This window comes from Emydura macquarii, unplaced genomic scaffold (genome assembly GCF_026122565.2).
Source record: "Emydura macquarii macquarii isolate MOO-44397 ecotype Brisbane River unplaced genomic scaffold, CSIRO-AGI_Emac_v2 contig_2365, whole genome shotgun sequence".
NCBI lineage: Eukaryota > Metazoa > Chordata > Testudines > Chelidae > Emydura > Emydura macquarii.
In genome coordinates, this window is record NW_027132502.1 from 1849457 (window position 1) to 1873612 (window position 24156).

A 24156-nucleotide genomic window follows, 5' to 3' on the forward strand; every position below is an offset into this window, starting at 1 on the left:
CCCAACATATTCTAAATCATACCCCGCAGCTGCTGGCTTGAGTTAACAAAAGTATTTTCTTTTTACTGATAAATAAGACAGTGAACTGGATTCTCTTCTGCCTTGTATATTTATCAACAGAATTATTTGCAGCTAGCTAGTTAAATTGCTCTGAATTCCACCTGTGAATTATTTGCAGGTTCCAGTCAGTTGCACCTATGCAAATTCCCTGAACACGGAGGGCCTAATTTGAAGGCAATGGGGTTGCACAGGTGCCACTGAGTGCAAGCTGCGGCCTGCAAAACCTTTATCACTGGTGATGATGTGTGAGAAGGAAGGAACCCAGCCTGCCTCTCAGAGCTCAGGCTGATATTTTGGGGCTGGCAGCTGGATATTTTGTGTTATTGTTTTTATCTTGTGAACTCGGCACAGCTGATACAGACTTATTCTCACACAGTAAGCATGAAACTGCACTTTCAAACACAAGAAAGTTGACATGTAGGCCCTGATTTTTCCAAAGAGCTTGACCTCTGCATCTACTTTCACAGGTGGAATTCAGAGCATTTAAAATTTTAACCACCTGGCTGCACTCCTAAAATGTGAATCTGTGTCTCATAAAAAAGGGTTTTAATGTGAAATCTTCCATCCCAACTCAAGAGGCCCCTACTGTACTGGATAGTGAGCTCATCCAAGGCATTTGCCACTCCATCTCTCTTGCAGAAGTCAAACAAACCAATCAGATGCTGGTCTCTGGGAAGAGCCAGGTTGGTCACAGATTAAGCAAACAAATACAATGTAATAGGGTAGTAAAGTATTTAAAAAAGAAGAAATTCCCATTGAGACAAAAGGCTAATTTTCCAGAGCACCCTTGGACACATGCAAAACAGGCAACACTGAGGCCTGGTCTTCACTCGCAGCGAAATTCGGCAGCAAACGGGAGATACTCTAGCTACGTAGAGAAGCTTGCGTATCTCCCATCGACTTCCTAAATTCTAATTAGCGTGGCGTCCCCACGACGCTGCGCCAACGGGACACGCCGTTCCATTGATGCAGTGTTCATCTTTTTGCAGGGGTGGATTTATTGAGTCGACTTCCAGATCAATTAAGCGGGTCTCCACTGCCGCTCAGTTGATCCCAAAGAATCAATCCAGTGGCGTTGACAGTGCTGCAGTGAGTGAAGACATACCATAAAGGGGAACGTATTTATTAGTACACCAATAAACAAGTGGATAATAATCTACCTATGTGAGAAATTGCAGCAGAGAGGCCTACAAAACCTCGATTTACAGCGGGAGTCTTAGATGAATACTTCGTTATGAATTAGTAATATTCAAAATGCGTGCTATGACCAGGGCTGAAACGTGTTTGCCACAGCAATTTTTAGGAAAGTCTCCGTGGCCATGGTGAAAAAGAGCAAACTTTTGATAATGCATCATGGGCTTTTGCTGTGCACCGATGACTAAGTTGTATTTTATTATTTTCAGTCAGTCCAACAAGAGCGGTTTATTTGCTGGGAGAAATTTAGGAGTTTTTATATCAAGCCAAGCCAGACATTTCTCCAGATGTCTTCAAGACTCTTGTTTCCTACTGAGGGAACCTTGAGAAATTAAGCACCAGCTGAGAATCCATTACCTTGAACAATCTGTTCTTCCAAAGTGGTGTTGGCTCACCGCTTGACCCCATGCAGCCGGGTTTAGTTCTCAGTACTCTAAAAGAAGGATCAGTTATCTCCTGTCACATCCACCTGACTGCCCAGTTACCTTCTCCACAGTAGCTGGTGAATAGAACGGGAGCTTCCAAGATCTGTGGCAGTCAAAGCCAAGTGGAGAATGGTTAACACCACTGAAACAATAACGATAATGGAATATATGGATTTAATTGTGATGCTAACTCACAAGGGAAATAGCCTCTGCTTGAAGTGAGTAGGAGGCAGGCAAGTTACTCAAAATGTAGCACTGTAGGCTGTTACCTGTAGTGTCTGTGGGTCTCAAATCTGCGCTGAAGTTGAGGGAGGAGACGAAAAGTTGAGGGAAGTCTGCAGAAGAGATGAGTGAGGGGGGATTTGATAGCAGCCTTCAACTATCTGAAAGGGGGTTCCAGGGAGGATGGAGCTAGACTGTTCTCAGTGACGGTAGTTGACAGAACAAGGAGCGATGGTCTCAAGTTGCAGTGGGGGAGGTCTAAGTTGGATGTTAAGAAAAATATGTTCACTAGGAGGATGGTGAAGCACTGGAACGGGTTACCTAGGGAGGTGGTGGAATCTCCATCCTTCGAGGTTTTTAAGGCCTTGTTTAACAAAGCCCTGGCTGGGATGGTTTAGTTGAGGTTGGACTAGATGACCTCCCGAGGTCCCTTCCAACCCTAATATTCTATGTTTCTATGAGGGCCTACAAGCCACGCAGTAGAACTTCATCTGGTTTGCACTATACTTAACCACAATAATGTCCTTTGCTTTTTTCTTTTTATGCAACAAGTCTGCACCCAAACTAAACTTTTAGTGCCATTTTTCTTCTCTTAGCCCTGCAGAGCCAACACACAGCTAAGAGAATGAGCTAGTTCCCTTCTTAGGCATCATCAAGAGAAGTGTTTGCTAAATCGCTTAACAATTACACCTGTGTTAATTCAGGAAAGGCAACAGGGTTGCAGAGGAGTCAATGAGGGTACCGCTGGAAGGAGACAGGTACAACTGTGTAACTGAGAGCAGAACCTGGCCTGCAGAACCAAGGTGTGCAAGGAGTAAAGATCTCTGAAACCAAGTTAAGTTTTCAAGGCTGCCCATTAGAAAATCAGAGATGTTAGATACAGAGTCACTGAGAGAAAATAACCATTGAACAGCATGATGCCCTTTTACAGTCACTTTTCAGAGCAGAACTGCACTTCAGCTCTGTATACATGCAGCACGTTCACATAACAACATGACAGGAAGGCACACTTGAGCAACAGAAGCTAAGCTTTTGAGAAGAGGCTTCATTTTTATTGCCGTTTTTAAAACCAATACCGAATTAACTATTTTGCAGAAGTTCTCCATTCCACACATGGTGCCTGCTTGGCAACACAGAGGAAGTGCACGGGGTTTGACTTCCCAAACTGAGTCACCACTGCCAGCCCCAGGGGCAGTATTTATAGATTTGGGGGAAAATTTCCAGGAAACATCACTTACCGGCACTCACAAAAATAGCAAAGGAAACTCTTCAATTACTAAACTTTAAGGGTTGTCTTTTTTTTCTTTTTCTTCTTTGCTACAAGGTCGCAGAAAAACAGCCCCTATGCTTTTGCTTGGAAGAGGTACCAATTAATATTGCTTCTTCAGCTCTTGATAGTAGTAGACACCAGTCTGAAACTATTAATTCTGTACAGCTGCAAGGAGGTTTTGTTTTGGTTTTTTTTTACTGATTATTTCCAAAATAAGGTGCTGAAGTCAGTCTAGTCTTTGAAAACTTTTATCAGCTTTCTCCCAGTGGGTGCCTGGATATTAATAGCTGGCAGAGGCACTTCAGCCTGCTTGCTCCGTCCACACAGTATGGAATCTTGTTCTGAGTGACTGTTTCTGCCCTTACGACCAGAGGAACACACAGTCAGATAGATGATCTCCAAGAGCCACATTTGGATTTCAGCTCCAGCAGTGTAAATCTGGAGTAAACCCCTTGACTTCAGGGAGGGGATTTTACATTCTCAATTATCCAACCCAAGCAGATTAATTATCTTAAAAATTGCTCCTTTTCTTTACTAGCTGTTATTGCAGAAGGGGCTGTATTTCAGTGGTGGGCAAAGAGAGTCAGAGACTGTATCGGGAAAGTGCTTCGGGATCATTCGCTTTAAGCATGCCATGCACACAATCTTATTATCTTACTGCGAGTGACACATAAATCCCTCGTTTTACAATTACGATCATCATTCCAGGCTGCCATTGCCTAATCTTGTTACCCTCAGACTGAGTTAAAAATATTATATATACATTGGAGCCAGATTCTGATCTCAGTCACATCAGTAGAAATCCAAAGTAGTTCCATTAAAGCCAGGTGCTTTGGGTGAAGCTGTCCACGAAAGTCTGTGTTTTTTTCCCATGTCTGTGCTAAAAAACCTCATTTTTTCCAAAAGGTTAGGTCCCCCCATGCCAACGCCAGGAGCTTTAATTTCAGGCTTTACTTTTATATAGGGTCATTCCAGGCATCCTTAGAAATTCTGGGTCAAATTTTCCAGTCTCTAATCTCAGGTGACCAGGACCTGGTTTTCCGAAGAGGTGAAGTTCATTGGATTCAGGCTGCTCAGCACCTCTGGAAATCAGACCCTGTGTATCTAAGGCTGGGCGTCAAAAAATGAAGGCTCCAAAAATTAGGGGCCATGTTTCAAGAGACTTTTATTTCTTGTCTTCTCCTTACATGTGTTCAAAGCTGATGTGCCAGACAGACAACCCAGCAGGACTGTCCATAGCACAAGTGCGGAACAGAGAGTGACAGTACAAGCTGCCTCTCTTCCCTGCCTTGGCTCTGGACCCTCACTTCTGACTTGGACGGGGACTAAGTACGAGAGGACAGTTTGACCTCCATGACACAGTCTTTACGCTCTCTGCTGAGTTGTGAACAAGAGTGCCAAGTCAGTGCTGAATATGGTGGGTGACTTTAAAGATGCGAACACCTGTTGTCTGGACTGGAGACCAGCCAAACTGATTTCACACAGGCCAGCGAGCAGCCATCATACAGAACACCAGCTCTTGGCTTATCCTAGGGCATGGGACACATTCAAACCAGTGGCCTAATGCTAGAAGCCTCCATATCTCCCTTTACTATTCCCGAGCCATTCAGGCCTGCCCCGGGCACCATTAAACATCATCTAAAAGTTTTCTTAACTTTTATTTTTATTTCAAACCCTTTTTTTGTTTGTTTGTTTCAGAGGAGGGTTTTTTTTGTTTTTGTTTTTTTGGTGCCATTTTTCTGAGGCCCATTTAAAAAAAAATGACCAGGAAGAAAGTAAAAAAAAAAAAAAAAAAGTATCTGATATCATTGGAACTACCACATAAAAGAATTACGTCCCTGAGCACTTGCCATCAGACTTTCAGAAAATTTCATCTTTCTACTTCCCTGGCTGGATAGTCTGAGTAATTTTCTCTTTCTCCTGGGGTTGGTTGCTAAGAGACGCACTATTACTTCTCTTTCTCTTATGACCCGGTTACTGTGATCAGCAAAGACAGCGTGCAGACAACAAACTGACATGGCTCCAAAACCAACACGGGGCTCCTTACAAAACAACGGACTCTGTTTACATACTACAGCCCCTTTGCTCAAATGCGGTCTTTGTTAATTCTTGTGGGACAATTGGGGGCTTTTACTTCTCTGTCTTCTGAAGCGTGTGTTCAAACATTTCAAATCACAGCACTGAGAAGGGGAAAGAAAGGACTTGTACCTCCCACATTTCATTACTTGTCCACCAGTACACTGTTAACAGGTCCTTTTTGAAACATGCTCCTTTTCTTATTCTACCAGGCAACTTGCTTAGGAACTTTTATTACCCCTTTTCTCTTCCCCCCCCCCCCCTTGCAAAAACGTTTGCAAATACAACTACTTTGGATCAATGTATTTCCTTGAGCAGTCAATGAAGCTTGTCACAGACACTTCGGGGACTGACAACGGGCTCGATCCCACAAAAGGCTGAGCACCAACACCATAATCAAGAATAGCATCAGAACGGCCATACAGTCAATGAAGCTTGTCACAGACACTTCGGGGACTGACAACGGGCCCGATCCCACAAAAGGCTGAGCACCAACACCATAATCAAGAATAGCATCAGAACGGCCATACTGGGTCAGACCAATCATCCACCTAGCCCAGTATCCCATCTTCTGACAGTGGCAGGCGCCAGGTGCTTCAGAGGGAATGAGGAGAACAGAGCAATTATCGAGTGATCCATCCCGTTGTCCAGTCCCAGCTTCTGGTAGTCAAATATTTAGGGAAACTCAGAGCATGGGGTTGCATCCCTCGCTATGCTGGCTAACAGCTATCGCTGGACCTGTCCTCCATGAACTTCTCTAATATTTTTTTAAACCCAGTTTTACTTTTGGGCTACACAGCCTCCCCGGCAATGAGTTCCACAGATTGACTGTGCATTATGTGAAGTAGTATTCCTTATGTTTGTATTAAACCTGCTGCCTGTTCGTTTCATTGGGTGACCCTTGGTTCTTGTGTTATGTGAAGGGGTAAACAACACTTCCTTATTCACTTTCTAGACATCATTCTTGATTTATAGACCTTTATCATAACCCCCCTTAGTTCTCTCTTTTCCAATATGAACAGTCCCAGTCTTTTCAATCTCTCTTCATACGGAAGCTGTTCCATCCCCCCTAATCATTTTTGTTGCCCTTCTCTGTACCTTTTCCAATTTTTAAATATCTTTTTTGAGATGAAGCAACCAGAAGTGCATGAAGCATTCAAGGTGTGGGCATACCATGGATTTATAGAGTGGCATTATGATAATTTCTCTCTTATTATCTATCCTTTTCCTAATGGTTCCTAACATTCTGGTAGCTTTTTTGACTGCCACTGCACATTGAGCAGCTGTTTTCAGAGAACTATCCACAATGACTAAGAGCTCTTTTCTGAGTGGTAATAGCTAATTTAGACCCCATCATTTTGTATGCGTAGCTGGAATTATGTTTTCCAATGTGCATTACTTTACATTGATCAACACTGAATTTCATCTGCCATTTTCTTGCCCAGTCACCCAGTTTTGTGAGAGCCTTTTGTAACTCTTCACAGTCAGCAGCTGGACTTAACTACCTTGAGTAATTTTGTATCCTCTGCAAACTTTGCCACTTTAGCTGTTTACCCCTTTTTCCAGATCATTTATGAATATGTTGAACAGCACTGGTCCCGGTACAGACCCCCGAGGGTCTTCACTATTTACATTTCTCCATTCTGCAAACTGGCCATTTATTCCTACCCTGTTTCCTATCTTTTAAGCAGTTACTGATCCAGGAGAGGACCTTTCCTCTTAACCAATGACTGTCTACTTTGCTTAAGAGCCTTTGATGAGGAACCTTATCAAAGGCTTCCTGAAAGTCCATGTACTCCATACCCACTGGATCACCCTTGCCCACATGTTTGTTGACCCCCTCAAAGAATTCTAATCGGTTGGTCAGACATGCTTTCTCTTTACAAAAACTGTGTTGACTCTTTCCCAATGTATCATGTTCATTTGTGTCTGTGATAATTCAGTTCTTCACTACAGTTTCAACCAATTTGCCTCACTCTGAAGCTAGGCTTACTGGCCTGTATCTACCAATCACCTCTGGAGCCTTTTTTTTTTTTTTTTAAATCAGCATCATATTAGCTATCTGCCAATCATCTGGTATAGAAACTGATTGAAGCGATAGGTTACATACCACACTTAGTAATTCTGCAATTTCATATTTGAGTTCCTTGAGAACACTTGTGTGACTACCATCTCCTCCTGGGGATTTATTACTATTTAATTTATCCATTTGTTCCAAAATTTCCTCTGTCGATACCTCAATCTGGGACAGTTCCTCAGATTTCTCTCCTAAAAAGAATGGCTCAGGTGTGGGAATCTCCTTCACATCTTCTGCAGTGAAGATCAATGCAAATAATTCATTTAACTTCTTTATAACAGTCTTGTCTTCCTTGAGTAATCCCTTAGCACCACAATCGTCCAGTGGCTCCCTTGATTGTTTGAAAGGCTGCCTACTTCTGATGTACTTAAAAAAACTTGCTGTTAGTTTTTTGGGTCTTTTGCTAGTTGTCCTTCATATTCTTTTTTGGTCTGCCTAATTATACTTTTACACTTGACTGACCAGAATTTATGTTCCTTCCTATTTTCCTCAGTAGGATTTGCCTTCCAATTTTTAAAAGATCTCTTTTTGCCTCGAACCACTTCTTCTACTCTGTGGTTGAGCCCTAGTGCTAGTTTTTTGTTCCTCTTATGGTTGTTTGTTTTTATTTGGGTGTTACACATAGTATTTTGGTGTTTTAAAGGCATTTCCATGCAGTTTGCAGGCATATCACGGTTGTGACTCTTTTAGTTTCTGTTTAACCAGCCTTTAGCTGAAAAACTCCTCTCTGACCTTTTTAATTTTACATGCCAGCAATCGGGTTCTGTTTCGGTTTAGGTGGAGTTCATCCTTCCTGTATAGGCTTCCCCTTTCCTAATAAACCTAAAACCCTCCTCCCAACGCCATTATCTCATCCACACATTGAGACCCTGCAGTTCTGCCTGTCTAACTGACCTTGTCTGTGAAACTGGAAGCATTTCAGAGAATGCTACCATGGTGCTCCTGGACTTTAATATCTTACCTAGCAGCTTAAATTTGGCCTCCAGGGCCTCTCTCCTATCCTTCCCTATGTCACTGGTACCTACATGTACCATGACCACCAGCTCCTCCCCAGCACTGCACATACGGCTGTCTAGATGTCTTGAGAGCAGTCAAGTCACCATGCGGTTCTCCCAGTCATCACAAACCCAACTATCTATATCTCTAATAATCCAATCCCCTATTACTATTACAGGTCTCTTCCTAGTAACAGAGGTCCCCTCCCCCAGAGGAGAGAGATTCTCAGTGCGAGAGGACACCCTGACGTCATCTGGAAGGAGGATCCCAACTATGGGATCATTTCCCTCTGCTCCAGCTTGATGTTCTTCTTCCCCCACACTTTCATCCTCCTCAATTGCACAGATGGTGTCAGACGGGGGGTGGGACCAATCTCTTGTGCCCCAGATAGTCTCCTCTATGTACCTCTCTGTCACCCTGAGCTCATTCGGTTCAGCCACTCTGGTCTCAAGAGCCCGTAGCTGGTCTCTGAGGGCATTAGCTGCTTGCATCGAACGCACACTTAGGCCAGCAGCCCACAAGGAAGGTAATCATACATGCTGCCTTCAGTGCAATAGACTGGATAGCCCCCACTCAGCAGCTGAAGTTCCTCCTGCATTCTCTTTTTATCCTTGCAGGGGTTGTTTGTTTGTTTAATCTGTGTGTGTGTGTGTTTTGGTGGAGGTGGGCTTTGGAAGGGTTATTGGTTTAAGTTTAGAGAAGGTTTAGTAGGTGTATCTGGGCTCTCACGTTCTCTCTCCCTTGCAAAACTCCCCTGGTCGCTAAAGGAGCTGGCTTTTTAAACTCCAGCGTTCCCTGAGTTAGCCCCGCCCCCTCACCAAGGGATCAGGGATCCAAGGATGGGTTCTGGAGGCATGCTTAGCTTTAAGCACACGAATAGTACCGTGGAAGTCAGCGGGACCTCTTGGCTGCTTTCAACTGAGCCGCTGAAATGCAGACCAGCCCTACTGTTTAGTACTTTTGCAGGATCTTATGGGGCAGGGGCAGAGGGAAGTTGATATCATTGATGTAATTACAAAGGAATGGGCCAAACCAGGGTAGCTCCACTGACTTCAATGGCATTGCCGATTTACAACAGTTGAGAATGTAACACTATACGTTACATCAAATGTGTATTTAGAATCATAGAAGATCAGGGTTGGAAGGGGCCTCAGGAGATCATCTTGCCCAACCAACCCCCTGCTATTTATATTCGTAAATAAACACTGTATATGTTTGACTGTCTCCCTGCTCCACCCTTCATATGTTCCTCATTTCATCAGGTGATCAAGGCAGAGACCATGCCTTTGTACAGCCCCTAGCACAAGAGTACCCGGAACCCAGATCGGGGTTCTGCAAAATAAAAGCAATGATGTTGGCAAGTATGAGTTAGGATACATAAAAGTTGGTTGCTTGATGGTGCTGATCTAGTAACAGAGGTGGGACAGAAGAATCCTCAGTAGATTTTCAGTCCTTTCTTGCAGACTGTTCAGACAGGAGAGCCCCTAAATAAAAATGGTCTGTCTCTTGAAAAGGTTTAATTGTCATAATTATTTGGGGGGAATTCTGTATTTTTGGGGTCTGTTTCTTTTCCTTCTTCTTATGGGGGTCCATGGAAATGTTGCAAAGTTTGAGAAAATTTGTTTCTTGAGTGGTATTTGTACTGGTCTATAACAATGATTCCAGCCCTAGCAGGTCACACGCTATGAGGCTTAACAAATCACAGCACTTAACTGAAGAAGGAGGAAAACTAAAAAGAGGAATGACATATGGAGTCCACTGTTTTTTTCAAGAGCAGAAACCCAATGCTCTCCAACATATGAAACCAACATAGAACCCTCAATTCTGGCAATATGTGGAAACTGTGACTGTTCTCTCAAGCAGGTCGTAAGGAACTGGTTGTTAACATGTCAAATTACATGGGAAAAAGAATAGGTGAAATCCTGGCTTCACCAGAGACAATGGGAACTTTGCTGTCAACCTCAAAGGGACTGGATTTCCCCCAATATTTTTAAGACCTGGTACCTTATGACCTGCGTGAACTAGAAGTGAGTAATGTCTACTGCTGGGAAGATGAAAATTTTAGCTTTCCAATAAGACATGTGCCTAGTCCTATAGGTATTGGAACTTATTATTATACCTAAACACTCATTCTTGCAACCTTTTTCACTGGTTCAGCACTGAATGCCTCAGTTCCAATCTTCAGTTCAGTGCAGTTTTAATTCCCTGCTATTAAATGTTGCAATGAGCCCTTTAAAAAAGGCATTGAAGCATGGGCTGAACTTCAGCATATCTACTCCAGAGATGAAGTTTTGCCTTAGCCATGGTACTGTCTGAATTAGAACTGGAAAAAGCCGATGAAGTCATTTCGGCTGTGCCCCAGCTTCCAGCCAAGTTAACATTACCCCTACTGTCCATTTTCCAGAACTTTGCCCACCGAAGACAAAAGGTTAAATCACAACCGGGCAAATATTTTTTCAAAATTTCAAAAACAAAAATCACTAATATGTTTCACTTTTTTGGTTTGTTTTTTGGACCCGCTGATGCACTAGTTGAATTTTTTTTTAGAGAATTTTACATTTCAACAAAAAAAAAAAAGCCCGGCTGCAAAAAATCCTGACATTTATTTGGAAAAAAACATTTTTGGGGACTGCTCTGCTATGTAACGGCTCTCACCACTAGGGAATTCTTTCTGATGTTCAGCCTGCATTTTGCTTTGCTAATCTGACCTTGTTACACTTAGTTACACCCCTGCTAGCTGCCTCTCCCCCTCTTCATTTCTCTCTTAAAAAAAAAAATATATATCCTCCAAATATTTGCAGAGGGTAGAACAATACTCTTCCGTTGGCACTCACCATTTGGATAAATCTGAGAACAGGCTTCAGAATTAGCCACTACCCCTGCAGTGCCAGCAGAGACAAGCTGAAGTCAAGGACAGACTCCAGCTAATTTCCGGGGGAGGGGATCTGGATTTCACCTCTGGTGCTGAGAAGTTGATCTACACTCAACGGCTCTGATCTTGCCTTGGAACCACTACAGCGAACTGAGCACTGATCAGACCCCTCATTTCCCAGCTCACTCTTTAGCGTAAGGCCTGGTGGCCTCTGAAGTTCTCCTGAGCAAACCGCCACCCCACCTGTACGGGTGAATCCCCACGACACGCTCAAACCTTAGCCTCTCTGCTGGGCTCTTACATGGACGCCAATTACAGACGCGCACGGCAGTGGATTTGGTGACAGAAACATCTGTTTATTAGGAACTGTGCGCCCAGGACAGTTCATTTCACTCAGGTCACTGAATAGTCATTACCGGCTAACAACTCGCTCACACTCAATGGAGGCCAGACCCAAATCACTCTATATTCCATTCACAGACCACTCAGTGACCTAGTAAGTTCCCCTCAACCTATTTCCTTCCAGAGAACATTTCATGCCTTATCTATTCTGTCCAATTTGTAAATGGGTGTCAGTAGCTTTTACTGTCAAAAAGGCCTTTTCTTCAGCCACAGATACTGGTTTTGAGGACTCAAGAGCTGCTCATTCATTCTTCTAATTTTTATTAGACCAACCTATAACATTACCAAATAGGCATTGCCTGATTTACCGTACACACACTCTGTCTGGCAATGTAAAAAGCTTTAGGCAGGGAAGGAAAGCTTATATATTATATATAATGCTTTATTATAATAATTAATTCACAGGGCTTAAAAGGATGCATTTAGTGAACAAGGGCAAAGAAGAAAGGAAGTTTTACTTACTTGTTAATTGTCACATAACAATTGCTATTCTTTAACATACCAGCAACATATTAAAGCTTTTAGATTAAAAACAAAGGGGACATGCACTGCCTCCTTAAATGAAAGCTATTTCAGTATTAATGTTGCTCTTTTGCCTTGATTAGGCACAACAGCCTTTATAAATAGAGAGAGCAAACTTTATCTTTCTTAAAGTAGATTTAATATAATAAATGCCAGATGTTTGCAATTTGAGTTATAAAAAGATGGCTTCTTTCCATTCCAGAGTGTGTCAAGATCATCTTCCCCCGCCCATCTCCTCCTTTCTGTTTTCTACTCAAACTATTGTGGTTCATGGAACAGGCCAGCATAGATGAATCACTATTCAAAGCTTGAAATACTGACGTGGAAAAATTAAATAGAGAATCTTGAAAGAAAACAGAGGTAGACAGACATAGGAAAAGAGAAAATACAGCTTGGAAAAAGTCTACCTGACAAAGAATATAATGCTAGCTTTAGTAAACCCAACGAAGAAAAGTGCAATTCTGTTCCTCAAAGTGAAAAACAAGGATAGATATTAATCTGAGTAGCTCCCAGGTAAGTGGTTATGTGTCCCAAAGCCTCGGAAAGCTTAGTATTTGTGATTCTAACAGAACGTAGTAAAAATCACTAATAAAATCTGGTTGTTTGACTTGACATTTTGTGAAGTACAGATAAGTATGTTGGCCCTGTAGTAGATTTTATGCACCTGTTTGATGTCTCATCACACCCAGAACCGTTACCCATGGTGATATTTTGAAGAAGAAAATTTCACCTTGAAAGCAAAGACCAATGCAATAGGCCTGCCCATTTATCTATCGCGAATGGCCGGATTCTGACACCCTGATTCACACTGAGTAATTCCTTACTCTGAAATTATCACCGTGAAACCAACAGAACTACTTATGGACAAGGGTTACTATAATTTCCAGGAGCTGCATTCATAGACCAGGATTTCTATGTGCTAGGTGCAGTACAAACACAGAATAGAAAGACGATCCCTCCCCCAAAAAGTTTACAATCTAAGACAAAAGACAACAGGGAGCTGCAGAAAGACAGACGGGGGGGAGCCCGAGAGAACAATGAGACAACGCTACTCAGCATGAGAGGCAGTGGTCTCCACACATCAGCTGCCTACCCATTATCAAGGCTTTTATAGGCCTCATGGGAAAGGTGTTGCTGCTTATGAGGAAGGGAACCCGACCGTGGCCCCACGCTGACACACTATCATTTAAGTTGCTACAAATGGTTTCAAATCCACTGCTGGGCAAGTCAGAACAACCCTTAATTGCCAAATGGTTTCATCTGGTTCTCAACCGACCGGGAAAGAATGTCTATGAGAGGAAAAATCAGTGGCGACTTCCAGAAGGTTGCTCAGAACTGGTGCTGAAAGTCCCCAGTGAGGAAACCCCCCTCCCCTTCCTGATGATGACTCTGCCTTTTTAAAAAAAACTCGAAAGCAGATGGTGGCAGAGCCACCACAAAGGGAACTGGGGGTTTGATTCATTGTTAATTGTGTGGGCTTTATTTTGCAATAGTCACTAGATGATGCAGCTTCGACAATGACTAATACATGATGGGTTTCATTTGCTCAGCTTGCCTCGTTCATTAGGAGAATTACATGGATAAAGAGTTAATACTTCTCCCACAACACAATGCCTTTTAGAAAGGCTTACACACTTTAAAAGGCAAGAGCTAATTTGAGGGGTTGCTCAAGAGTAGTGAGAATGAAATACGTGAGCAGGGTGCGATTAGCATCAGCAGGAGCTGCAATATCTCACATTTCTATTTTTTCATCCATATGAGCCCAAAGTATTTTACAGATCATGGACCCGATCCTGGGAGATGCTGAGAGCGTGATGGGAGTGACAGGTGCTCAGCATCTCACAGGCTCTGGCCCAAAATAGATTCGTTAGTTCCATCACTGAGGTGCTGCCCCCTGTGGAGTGAAACACAGCAGCTGTTTTAACGGTTTATAACACTCCACAACAGTTTGGGACAGGAAGAAAAGAAAACCAGACCTGGTTTGAAACAACTGGGGAGTTCTAGGGAGGCAGAATGGACAGGATCTGATGGGAAATATTCCTGCTCTTACAAAGCGATAACCCAGGTGGGCAGGAATTCCTACTTGTGTCGCAAGCAAAAGACAGCATCACACCAGCAGCAGAACTTCCCCTGTCAGGCTACATGATCACAGTGGTCCCTTCTGGATTTGTAATCTATTAATCTAAAATCTATAATCTGTCCCCATGCTGAGATATGGTTCAAAACAGACACAGAGAGCTGAGTAGAACCTACCGGATCACCAATACGGCCCTGCATTTTTCCTTTTTTGGCCTCCAATCCACGTACAGAACAGATGCTTGCCCTGTTTAGCTTCTATGAGCTGCCAATATCACAGAGGTAGGTGGAGGAGATGTTAACGTACCAAGCATATACTCCAGTAAACCTATCCGCGGGCTTCAAAAATTAGACAGAGCTCTTGACAGCAGCTCTTGTACACAAGACTCATGATGTTTCTTTGGGTACAAGCAAACATTTATTAAGTTTCTCTGGGTGCGAGCGTTGCAGTTCACATTCCTTAATTCCTAGCAGACACGGAACAAAAGCAGTCCTCTGCTCAAGAGACTCCGCGCACAAGAACATCGGGGAGACGTTACAGGTCAAGGGCAGGCGGGCTAGTGGCAGCGGGGATGAAGCTTTCACAGACATGGCACCTGCTATCTCTGGCTTAGAGCAAGCCTTGCATCGAGGCTCTTCTCACAAGTAACAAATCTAGCTTTGATCCCGCCTCCAAAAAGAAAGTTCAATGGAAGAGGGTGATCAAAAAATTGCACATGTTCCTCCTGTCATTCGCGGACTCCGAAAGAGTCACCCAAAAGAAAAGCTAGTTTAAAAAAAAAAATAAGAAAGAAAAAGAAAAACGTCCGATTGGGTTCTCGTTCCTTCATTTAGTTTCTATTATTAAATTCCCATATTAACTGCTCCCGCTTTTGCTGGTATTATATTCACCAAAGGTGCAGAATAGAAGGAAAGAGGTCAATGGCAGGAATTCTAACATGTCCAGTGATGCCCAGCCATGAGTAAGGGTAAGATGTTATCATGCTTATTTTTAATGAAAGTCACGGACAGGTCGTGAGCAATAAACAAAAATTCACGTGCTCTGGGACTCCCACTCCCAATGGCTGACAGCTCCGGCCTGCTGCCTCAGAGCCCGGGCTGAGGTGGGAAATTGTCTCAGAGGTCTCTGAAAGTCATGGAATCCATGACTTCCGTGACCTCTATGACAAAATCTTATCCTTAGTCATGAACAAAGATGGCTAATTTTGTGAAGCAAGTCCGCATGCCTCTGACAGAGAAAACAAGGCAGTGTGGCGTATCCTAGGGAAGATCGTGCCCATCTCTAATCCAGAGATCAAGGGAATAAACCATACATTCTGATGGCACCACAGCTGTCTGGCCCGTTACACTCTTGCACGCTTGCCATCCGTAACAGAGAGGCTGAAATTGCAACACCGAAGGGCTACATAAATAAGCTGCTGGGACCCCGTGAGTTTTGTATGATTTGCATTTACAGAATGTTGCCAGCTGTTGGGATTTTATTATGAGTCTCATGATATTTGGTCTTTTTCATAAATCCCCAGCCTCTGGAGTCATGTCATTTCAGCTTTCATTTTTTTGAAATCTAGATCAGCCATGGACTTCTTTAAGCAAATCACTTAATCTCTCTGTGCCTCACTTCTCCAGCTGCAAAACGGGGAGGGGAAGGAAGGAAAAGGTAAGTGGCAGGAGGATGTTATTTGTGAAGCAAATTAAAGTCACCCCAAGTCTGCTCTCCTATCCCCAGTTCTCAGTTCTGTACTAAAACTGGAGCAAAGACCCCAACACTCATAACAGAACAGTGAAAAGAACGCGACCGTTACTGCGACACAGCAAGAGGAAAACATTCCTCATTCATTTCTATCCTTGGGATCTGTTGCCGGTGCTCTCAACACAAATGCAGCAAGTCCCCTTCACCCGAGCGTTGGTATGTTTTACACACTCACTCGCACACCCCGTATTGCGTGTATAAACAGGGAGCTTACTGAGTATATTTAGAGAATACAGAGCTGATCCTATTGAAGTCCATGGGAATTATGACACTGACTATAATGGAAGCAGGATTAAGTCCTTTTTCTCCTGAGAGCACATGTTATTCTGGGCAGGATTTTATCGCTGGAGACAGAGAGAAAATTACTATATACCTCTTACTAAGGAAGCCTGACGGATTCCTCCGGTTCCAAGCAAAAAACCTGGAGCCAGAGGAAGGAGGAGGTGTGGAAAGATTCACAGAATACAAGTGGCACAGGAAAAAAGCCCCACCCATGAGGGCTGAACTCCTGCATCTCTCCTTGACTTCAATACTCACAGCTCTCAGGATCAGGCCCACCCGGATCAAGAATATTTATGCCCTAGGGCTGAGCTTATTAAAACGCCAGGCACTGCTACCGAATCTTATAAAGTGAAATGAGAATACGGTGTAATAAAGAATCAGGGGAAATGATTTATGGCGTGTTCCTGGACACAGTCAAGAAAAAGAAAATGCAACCCCCGCCCCTCCTTAGTTTTCATGGAAGAAGTTTAGGTAAAGAACCGTAATCAGCAGCTACGGGACACAGAAACATGCAGGCTGGACAACGCATATGGGCAGACAGCAGGCACTTGTCGAGGCTGGGGAAATTTATGAAAAGAAACACCCACTGGTTCAGCTGACCTGGTGTTAGCCCCAGTGGGACCCATTCTGTTTTTGGCACATCTAACTAACACATGAGGAGAGCAGGTCGGCCTACAAAAGCACCGTCTGTGCTACGGCTCCCACTCATGTTAGCACCAGCAGGATTTCCCTTGGTTGGTAAATCTCTTCAGTTCTGACACAGCCTAAGGCCAGATAATTCTGGTATGTGACCGATCCCTACGATGCAGCAGACTTCGATTCCTGGCTCCTGCTTGCTTCCCTCCTTCCCCCCTACCCCCCACACTTCATCTTCTTCCTGCCTTGGGTAAATAAAGCTCTTCTTGAACAACACCCTTCTGTGCAGACGAGAACCTCAGCAACCTTCTGATGATTCGACACGTGCCATGTAGCCAGAGCATAAAAAACAGGCAGCAGGGATAAAAGGGAGAGGGAGACAGCAACAGCAATGGCAGCTAGGCAGATCTGCAAACTGAACTGGGCTACAAGGGCGAAGAAAACCACAAGTGGCGAAACGAAGAGGAACAATAAGAAGCTGGTTCCATCAAAGACAGTCTGAAGCTCGCCGAGCCTTTCTGCTAAGATCCTACTTAGAAGAGGGCACAGATGTGCTGAACTTGACAAAGAAAAAGGCCGTCTGGAGGTACTAGTGTAGGGGAAGCACTACCATGACAGAGTGACTCCTTCTCATGTTGTCCAGAACTTAGAAGAGTTATCATCAAACAAGAAAAGTCTAACAGCTACTACAGCGTCTTTGCACAGCCATCGACCAATGGAAATGTCTCTCAGGCTAGGTCGTTGAAACAAAAACATATCGAGGTCACTGAGGAAATAATTAGAGAGCGCTGCTGAAATAGTGGAGCAATGAAAAAGGAATTCTGACACTGACTGGCAGGACTTCAGCAAGCTGTGTATCACACCACAACCCTGAATAGCTCTTCCTCGGCTCCATTAGCCTTCCAGCCTCTTCAAATGACCATGTGATCTCCAAAAGCCCAAAGTTAGCCAAGATGTGGGCCCGACGCTGGGTGCCTCGCCTCCTACAAGGAGCTGCGCATACTCATCTCAGAGGCTTCAACGGGGCTGACTGGTGAGTTTTCATCCCTTGCAGGGTTGGGTCCAACAAGAGGCGGCGTTCCACAGAGGAAGAGCCATGCAACAAGTCTCCAAACTGAGCACTAACCACAAGACGCTTCCCTCCCCTGTGCTATAATACTTTGGTAATGTTTGATTCTTATCAATTCCCTTCTCCCCAAATCCCAAGAGCTGCATGGGACAAAACACCTCATAGCTCATGTTTTCTGGACCTTTAATCATTTTTGTTGTGCTTCTCAAGGCTTTCTTCAATTTGTCCACATCTCTCCTGAAATGTGGTGCCCAGAACCGGACACAATATTCCAGCTGAAGCCTAACCAGCGCGGAGTAGAGGGGAAGAATTATTTCTCATGTCTTGCTTACAACACTCCTGCTAATACATCCCAGAACGATGTTTGGGTTTTTTGCAACGGTGTGACACCGTTGACTCATATTTAGCTTGTGATCCACTATGACCCCCAGATCCCTTTCGGCAGTGCCCTTTCCTAGGCAGTCATTTTCCTTTTTGTATGTGTGCAACTGATTGTTCCTTCTTAAGTGGAGAACTTTGCATTTGCCCTTATTGAATTTCATCCTATTTACTTCAGACCATTTCTCCCATTTGTCCAGATCATTTTGAATTTTAATCCTATCCTCTGAAGCACTTGCAACCCCTCCCAGCTTGGTATCATCTGCAAACTTTATAAGTGTACTCTCTATGCCATTAGCTAAATCATTGATGCAGATATTGAACAGAACTGGACCCAAAACCGATTCATGCGGGACTCCACTCAATATGAGTTTCCAGTTTGACTGTGAATCACCGATAACTACTCTTTGGGAATGGTTTTCCAACCAGTTATGCACTCGCCTTATAGTAGTTCCATCTGGTTTGTATTTCCCCAGTTTATTTATGAGAAGGGCACACGAGACAGTATCAAAAGCCTTACTAAAGTCAAGATATACCACATCTACCACTTACCCCCATCCACAAGGCTTGTTACCCTGCCATAAAGCTATTAGGTTGGTTTGACCTGATTTGTTCTTGACAAATCCATGCTGAATGTTATTTATCATCTTATTATCTTCTAGGTGTTTGCAAATTGATCGTTTATTTGCTCCATTATCTTTTCTGGCACTGAAGTTAAGCTGACTGGTCTGTAATTCCCCAGCATGTCCTTATTTCCCTTTTTATAGATTGGCACTATATTTGCCCTCTTCCAGTCCTCCAGATTCTCTTCCATCTTCTATGACTTTTCAAAGACAATCGCCAATGGCTCTGATATCTCCTCAGTCAGCTCCTTGAGTATTCTAGGATGTATTTCATCAGGCCAGGGTGTCTTGAATGCATCGAGCTTGCCTAAGTAACTTTTAACTTGTTTTTTCCGTTCTTATCCATGTAAATAATTATTCATTTAAACCATTAATTCTCAAGAGCATGTGTCACTAGGTGTACGGGGGAACCGTAATGCTGAATTCATTAATTGGTTGGACAGCAGTTCTGCCAACAACTTGCCCCATCATCCTGCCATATCCTCAGACTTAGTACTGTGCAAACTACTTCCCACTGAGCCAGCAGGAAAGAGTCAAACTCCCCCTGCCACTGCAATTTCTTCTAGAGTGCTACATTTTTGGAACAGCCCCAGTCGATATACACCAAATGAGCAACGGCCTTCAAGGGCGGATGACAGCCTCAACTGTTCAAAAAATAAGATGGGGTCCACAATGTGGTTTTGTTTTGTTTTTTTAAATAACTTGAGGATGGCTGGCAGGCATACATACAAAGAAGATACCCTGAGATTTTCATTTGAACTGCCCTGCAACCTCGAACACAATGCCAGTAATCTAGAGTGTTTTATGAGCATATAGTGTAAAGGGATAATCCCCCTAATCAGATACACACACTGGATGAAATTCACACCTGTGCAGAGACACACACCAAGTGCAGGATTTAGTGGTGAAAAGGCAGCGTGCTGGCCCAGTGCACAGGAGTCAGTTTCACCAAATGAGCATTCCTGTGTGCTGCAGAGATTGCACGGAGAACCTGCATGTGCCCCCACGCTCCTTTTCAAGGGTTTCTTACCATCACTTCCCGGCTGTTTGTACGGATTGTACTTGGGCTTTGGCGCAACAACGGGTGCAAACTTCTTTGGCGTCTGCTGCGTGGACACAGAGATGCTGGGCATCCCAAAGGCATGCGTGGTCTCCATTCTCGCAGTGACGTGACCGACGGGTTCGTGGGTGCTCTTTGGTGGTAGCCAGGATGGGTGAGACATGGTTCAGACCTGGGGGAGGGTGAGAAAAAACAACATGGACGTTAGGTTTTTAAACTGAGAAAAAAAAAATGAATTTGTCTATTTATTCCTACAACAGCATGTCAGAGGCAGCAGCTTTGCCCTCTTGGCTAAGAGAGCGAGAATTGAGCTGAATTTCCCCCCTCCCGCTTACTCTTAGAGGTAAGTTTCCCTCTCCAGATCAAAGTCAAGGCATGTTGGCAGAACAATGTGGAGGAATCAGCTCCACCTCTCCTTTGAGGTTCAAACAGGGGTTCTCAGTGGGATGGTTGCTTCCGATTCCGCTCCTCGTTCAAATCTTAGCCTTCAGAGCGAGGCTGCCAAGAAGGGGAACCACTAATGGCAACTGTGCTGATGATTTCCCTGCTGTGACGGACGGGCGGCCTTACTGCCCACGTGAGATGCGTGTTCTATTCTTGGTTCTGCCACAGACTCGCGTGACACCGTGGAAAAGCCACAATCTCTGTGCGCCACAGTAAAATGAGGATAACACACCCCTACTTTTGCCAGGGTGCTCAGCGGATGCCTTCCTCCGTGTCAGTGATGGGCTCAGATACTACGGTGAAGAGTGCCAGTGCAGATTGACAGGTGCTTTTGAAAATTTTACCCAGAAATATCTGTCCATTAGTAGCTGAACTGAAACCAACCAATGCATTTCACGCCAGCAGGGTCACCAAACAGCCGTCTGACGTCCATGACTTTTTAGTCATCATCAGTCTAAGACGAATGTGAACCATGGCGAGACAGTGAAGACCCTACATATCCCTTTACTAGACCCCTGTGACATCCACTCCCTCAGTACTGACGAGGTTAATTAATTTTGCATCCACTGTGCGCCATCACTTCTGCCCCACAGGCTTTGTTTAGGCTAGGAGAATTTCACAAAGCGACAGAACCCAGCAGGCTCCAGAGGCTGAATTTAGGAAGGTTTTCTTTGATCAACTAAAGCAGAAAGCATGGAAAGGATCAGTGCAGAAAGGTCAGAGCCAGGGACAACCTTATCTGATCACTGTTGCAAAAAAAACCCCACCTCCAGCTGTCAACGGCAAGACAAGCGAGTCTCTGGCAGGATTTGCCGAGAGAGCTGCCATCCAGCCACAGCTGCATCGCATTCTGCTGGGGCTGGTGCGTGATGGCAGGTCTAGCTCCAACGAATGTGTTAATTGGTGAGAACTGCCCATTGAGCGAGGGGGTGTGAATGCGGCCAGGGGTACGTGCCCGTCGAGAGAACTCATTACTGGATCCTGCAGGGCTGCAGATGTCTAACCGCTCTGACACAGCGGTGCGGCCACGCACGCAGAAATCCATTTGAATGTTGCGACGAATGGGGGGAATTTTCCTCATGGTCTGCACGAATAATGTGTGTGACTTGGTTTCCCAGTGTCTTGCATGTTTAACGAGGTGGTGGGAGAGGGTGCTTGTTGTTGCAGAGGACCAGGTGTGACCTTGCCTAGCAGCCTGGATCCCGGACAACGGCCTGGACGCTGTGGAACTTAGCAACTGGTGACCCGGAGGCCCACCCCATCTTGGAAGCCAGCGGGTTCTGGCCAGTGGGAGGGCAAAGGGCTGAGAAGAGAAGGCTCCGGTGATCTTTTTGCCCAGGAAAGAAGACAAAGGATGGAGGAGAGGCAGCTGGGAAGCCGATATAAGATGGTCCACTGGAAGGAGGTTGTTTCTGGACTGGGAACCAAGAGCAGCCTAAGCCACCTGGACTGGGACAGACCCAGATGATCTGTGCTGAGACGTTCTAGGCTCAAGGCCCTGAGAACATCCTGTGCTGTGTTCAGATGTGTAATAAACCCTTCTGAGTCAACGTAGGCTGGAGAGTCTACCTTCTGGGTGTTCTATTCTTGGCTCTGCCACAGATTCGCGTGACACCTTAGAAAAGCTGCAATCTCTGGGCGCCACAGTAAAATGGGGATAACAGAGCCCTATCTTTGCAAAGGTGCTAAGAGGATGCTTTCCTCAGTGTGAGTGAGGTACCCAGATACTACGGTGAAGAGTGCCAATGCAGACCGACAGATGGCTTTGAAAATGGTACCTTAAGTCACTTAAAAAGCCTTACTCCCACGTTCAAAGGTCATTCAGGCACTTAACACACACACACACACACACAATGCAGCCCAGAACTCTAGACTGCGGTGACTCAGAAAGGTTTGTTGTACGTCTGAACACAGCACAAGAAGTTCTCAGGGCCCTCGAGCAAGCGGACTCCCTGAGGGGGCTCACAGAGAGAGACAGGCGTGCTGACGGCTCAAAAGTGCGGTCCCAGGAGGTGGCGGGGCCAGAGGGCCTAACCCCAGAGAGCGAGTGCAACCCTCACGGAGGGCTGCCACACTGAAGGGGGTTATTCCCAGGGGCCGTATGGAGCCGAGAGGGCACAGGTCCTGTGAGTCCATGACAAACGTCTCTCAAGGAGGGGTTTTCGTATGCCAGGAATGGCAGTCACAAATCACCCGCTAAAGGTCAGCACCTACAATCTGAAAGAAAATGGGCAGCGGATTAGTGCCGCTTCTGCCATCTACCAGCTTCGCCGGAGACCAAACATCTCTCAGACTTTGTCGTAGAGCCCGACAGGCGTCCCAGACTCCCTGCCGACGCAGGCCCGTTCCTGGGGCTGTGAAGTGAAAGCTTCCATGCCCGTCAGGTTCCCCTCGCGTTCCCGCACACGGTTGCGTGTTGCTCTAAGGAAATGTTTCAGCAGGAGGGTGAAGAGTTCTCTCTTCGTAATATGCTCCTAAAGATTAGCATAATTGTGACCAGGTTTGCCACGTTTTAGGACCCGGAGGAGGGGAGGGGGAATGTAGAGTTACTCTGCTGACTCACCCTGGCAGGCAGAGCAGCTGCGTCTCACTGTTTCCACTGAGAAGCATAAAATGCAGAGTCCACCTAGAAGGCACTAGATGATAGAGGGTGTTCCTAAAAATACACCACAGGAAGAAGCCCAGGCTTGCCTGGTGTTTGTAACTACAGCACAGCCTCAGGGAGCTGCTCTTTGAGAATTCAAGTCGGTGGAAGGGGGTGAAAATTTGCACCATACCTTATTGCAGTGGTGGGTGATAGAAGGGGGCCTGTCTATTCGCACCAATGCCTTTCTAAAATTAACATAGCCATTAGAACTGTATTTATTACTGTGTGTTCCAGATAGCACCGACTCCCTACGTGAGGAGTTAATTCCACTGAAAGTCTGGATGGGAAGGATGGTCTTGTGGTCAAAGCACAGGTACAAAGTTGGGAATCTGGATTCCACCCCTGCCTCTACCATAAATTCCCTGCGGGACCCGCACCGACCTATTTCACCGCTCTGTCTCATTTCCCAAATCTTGGATCCAAACGTTGAGTCCATCGTCTCCCTCCCAGCTCAGGGCCCACACCCAACTTAATCCACCTACACAAGAACCACCCCCACTAAGGTGAGACCAATCACAGATGGAGAAAGAAAACATCACAAGGCCGCTGGTGTACATTGGTGCAGTGCCATGGAAGTTATTGGTGCTCCGGACCGGGCAGGAACTATGCAGGTCTAAATGAAGACAGCAGTAGCACAGCAGATGCCAAGAACACGTTGCCTCTGAACTGGACTCTGCTTTTTATGCTCCCTAGTGGAGCTGCTGAGATACAGCACCCAGCACAATTCACGCCAGTAACAACTCTCCTGGAGCAGAGTGCCCCGGCAAACCGGTTGACCATCCTCCACGCGCTGGCTTCTTGATCTCCTGTTACTGGATGACAGCATCGTTCTGAAAGCAAGAAGTGGAAGGCACGCTTACAGAGGAAATCCCACTAACCATTCCGCGTGCTGTCCTGATACCCACAGTTCACAGCACCAACCTTTATGGAACCAGGAACCAGTTATCCCTGAAACAAAGAGGATTCCCTATCCTCCTCCCACATCCTCACAAGCTCCAGAGCAAAGCAATCAAAACAAGTGAACAGCCTGGGTGCAAAGAGGGGACAGCAATGCAGCTAGGGGAGATAATTCTGC

At 45.0% G+C, this 24156-nt stretch overlaps 1 protein-coding gene across 10 annotated transcripts in view; it reads right to left on the reverse strand.

Moving 5' to 3' along the window:
* LPP (LIM domain containing preferred translocation partner in lipoma) overlaps window positions 1-24156 on the reverse strand; it is a 400945-nt gene that overhangs the window by 220025 nt on the left and 156764 nt on the right. For all 10 annotated transcript variants that reach the window (XM_067561073.1, XM_067561068.1, XM_067561064.1 and 7 more), the window contains one exon: window positions 19961-20162. In XM_067561073.1, the coding sequence (XP_067417174.1) occupies window positions 19961-20153 (193 nt within the window). In that variant the 5' untranslated portion in view covers window positions 20154-20162. The remainder of the gene's footprint in view (window positions 1-19960; window positions 20163-24156) is intronic.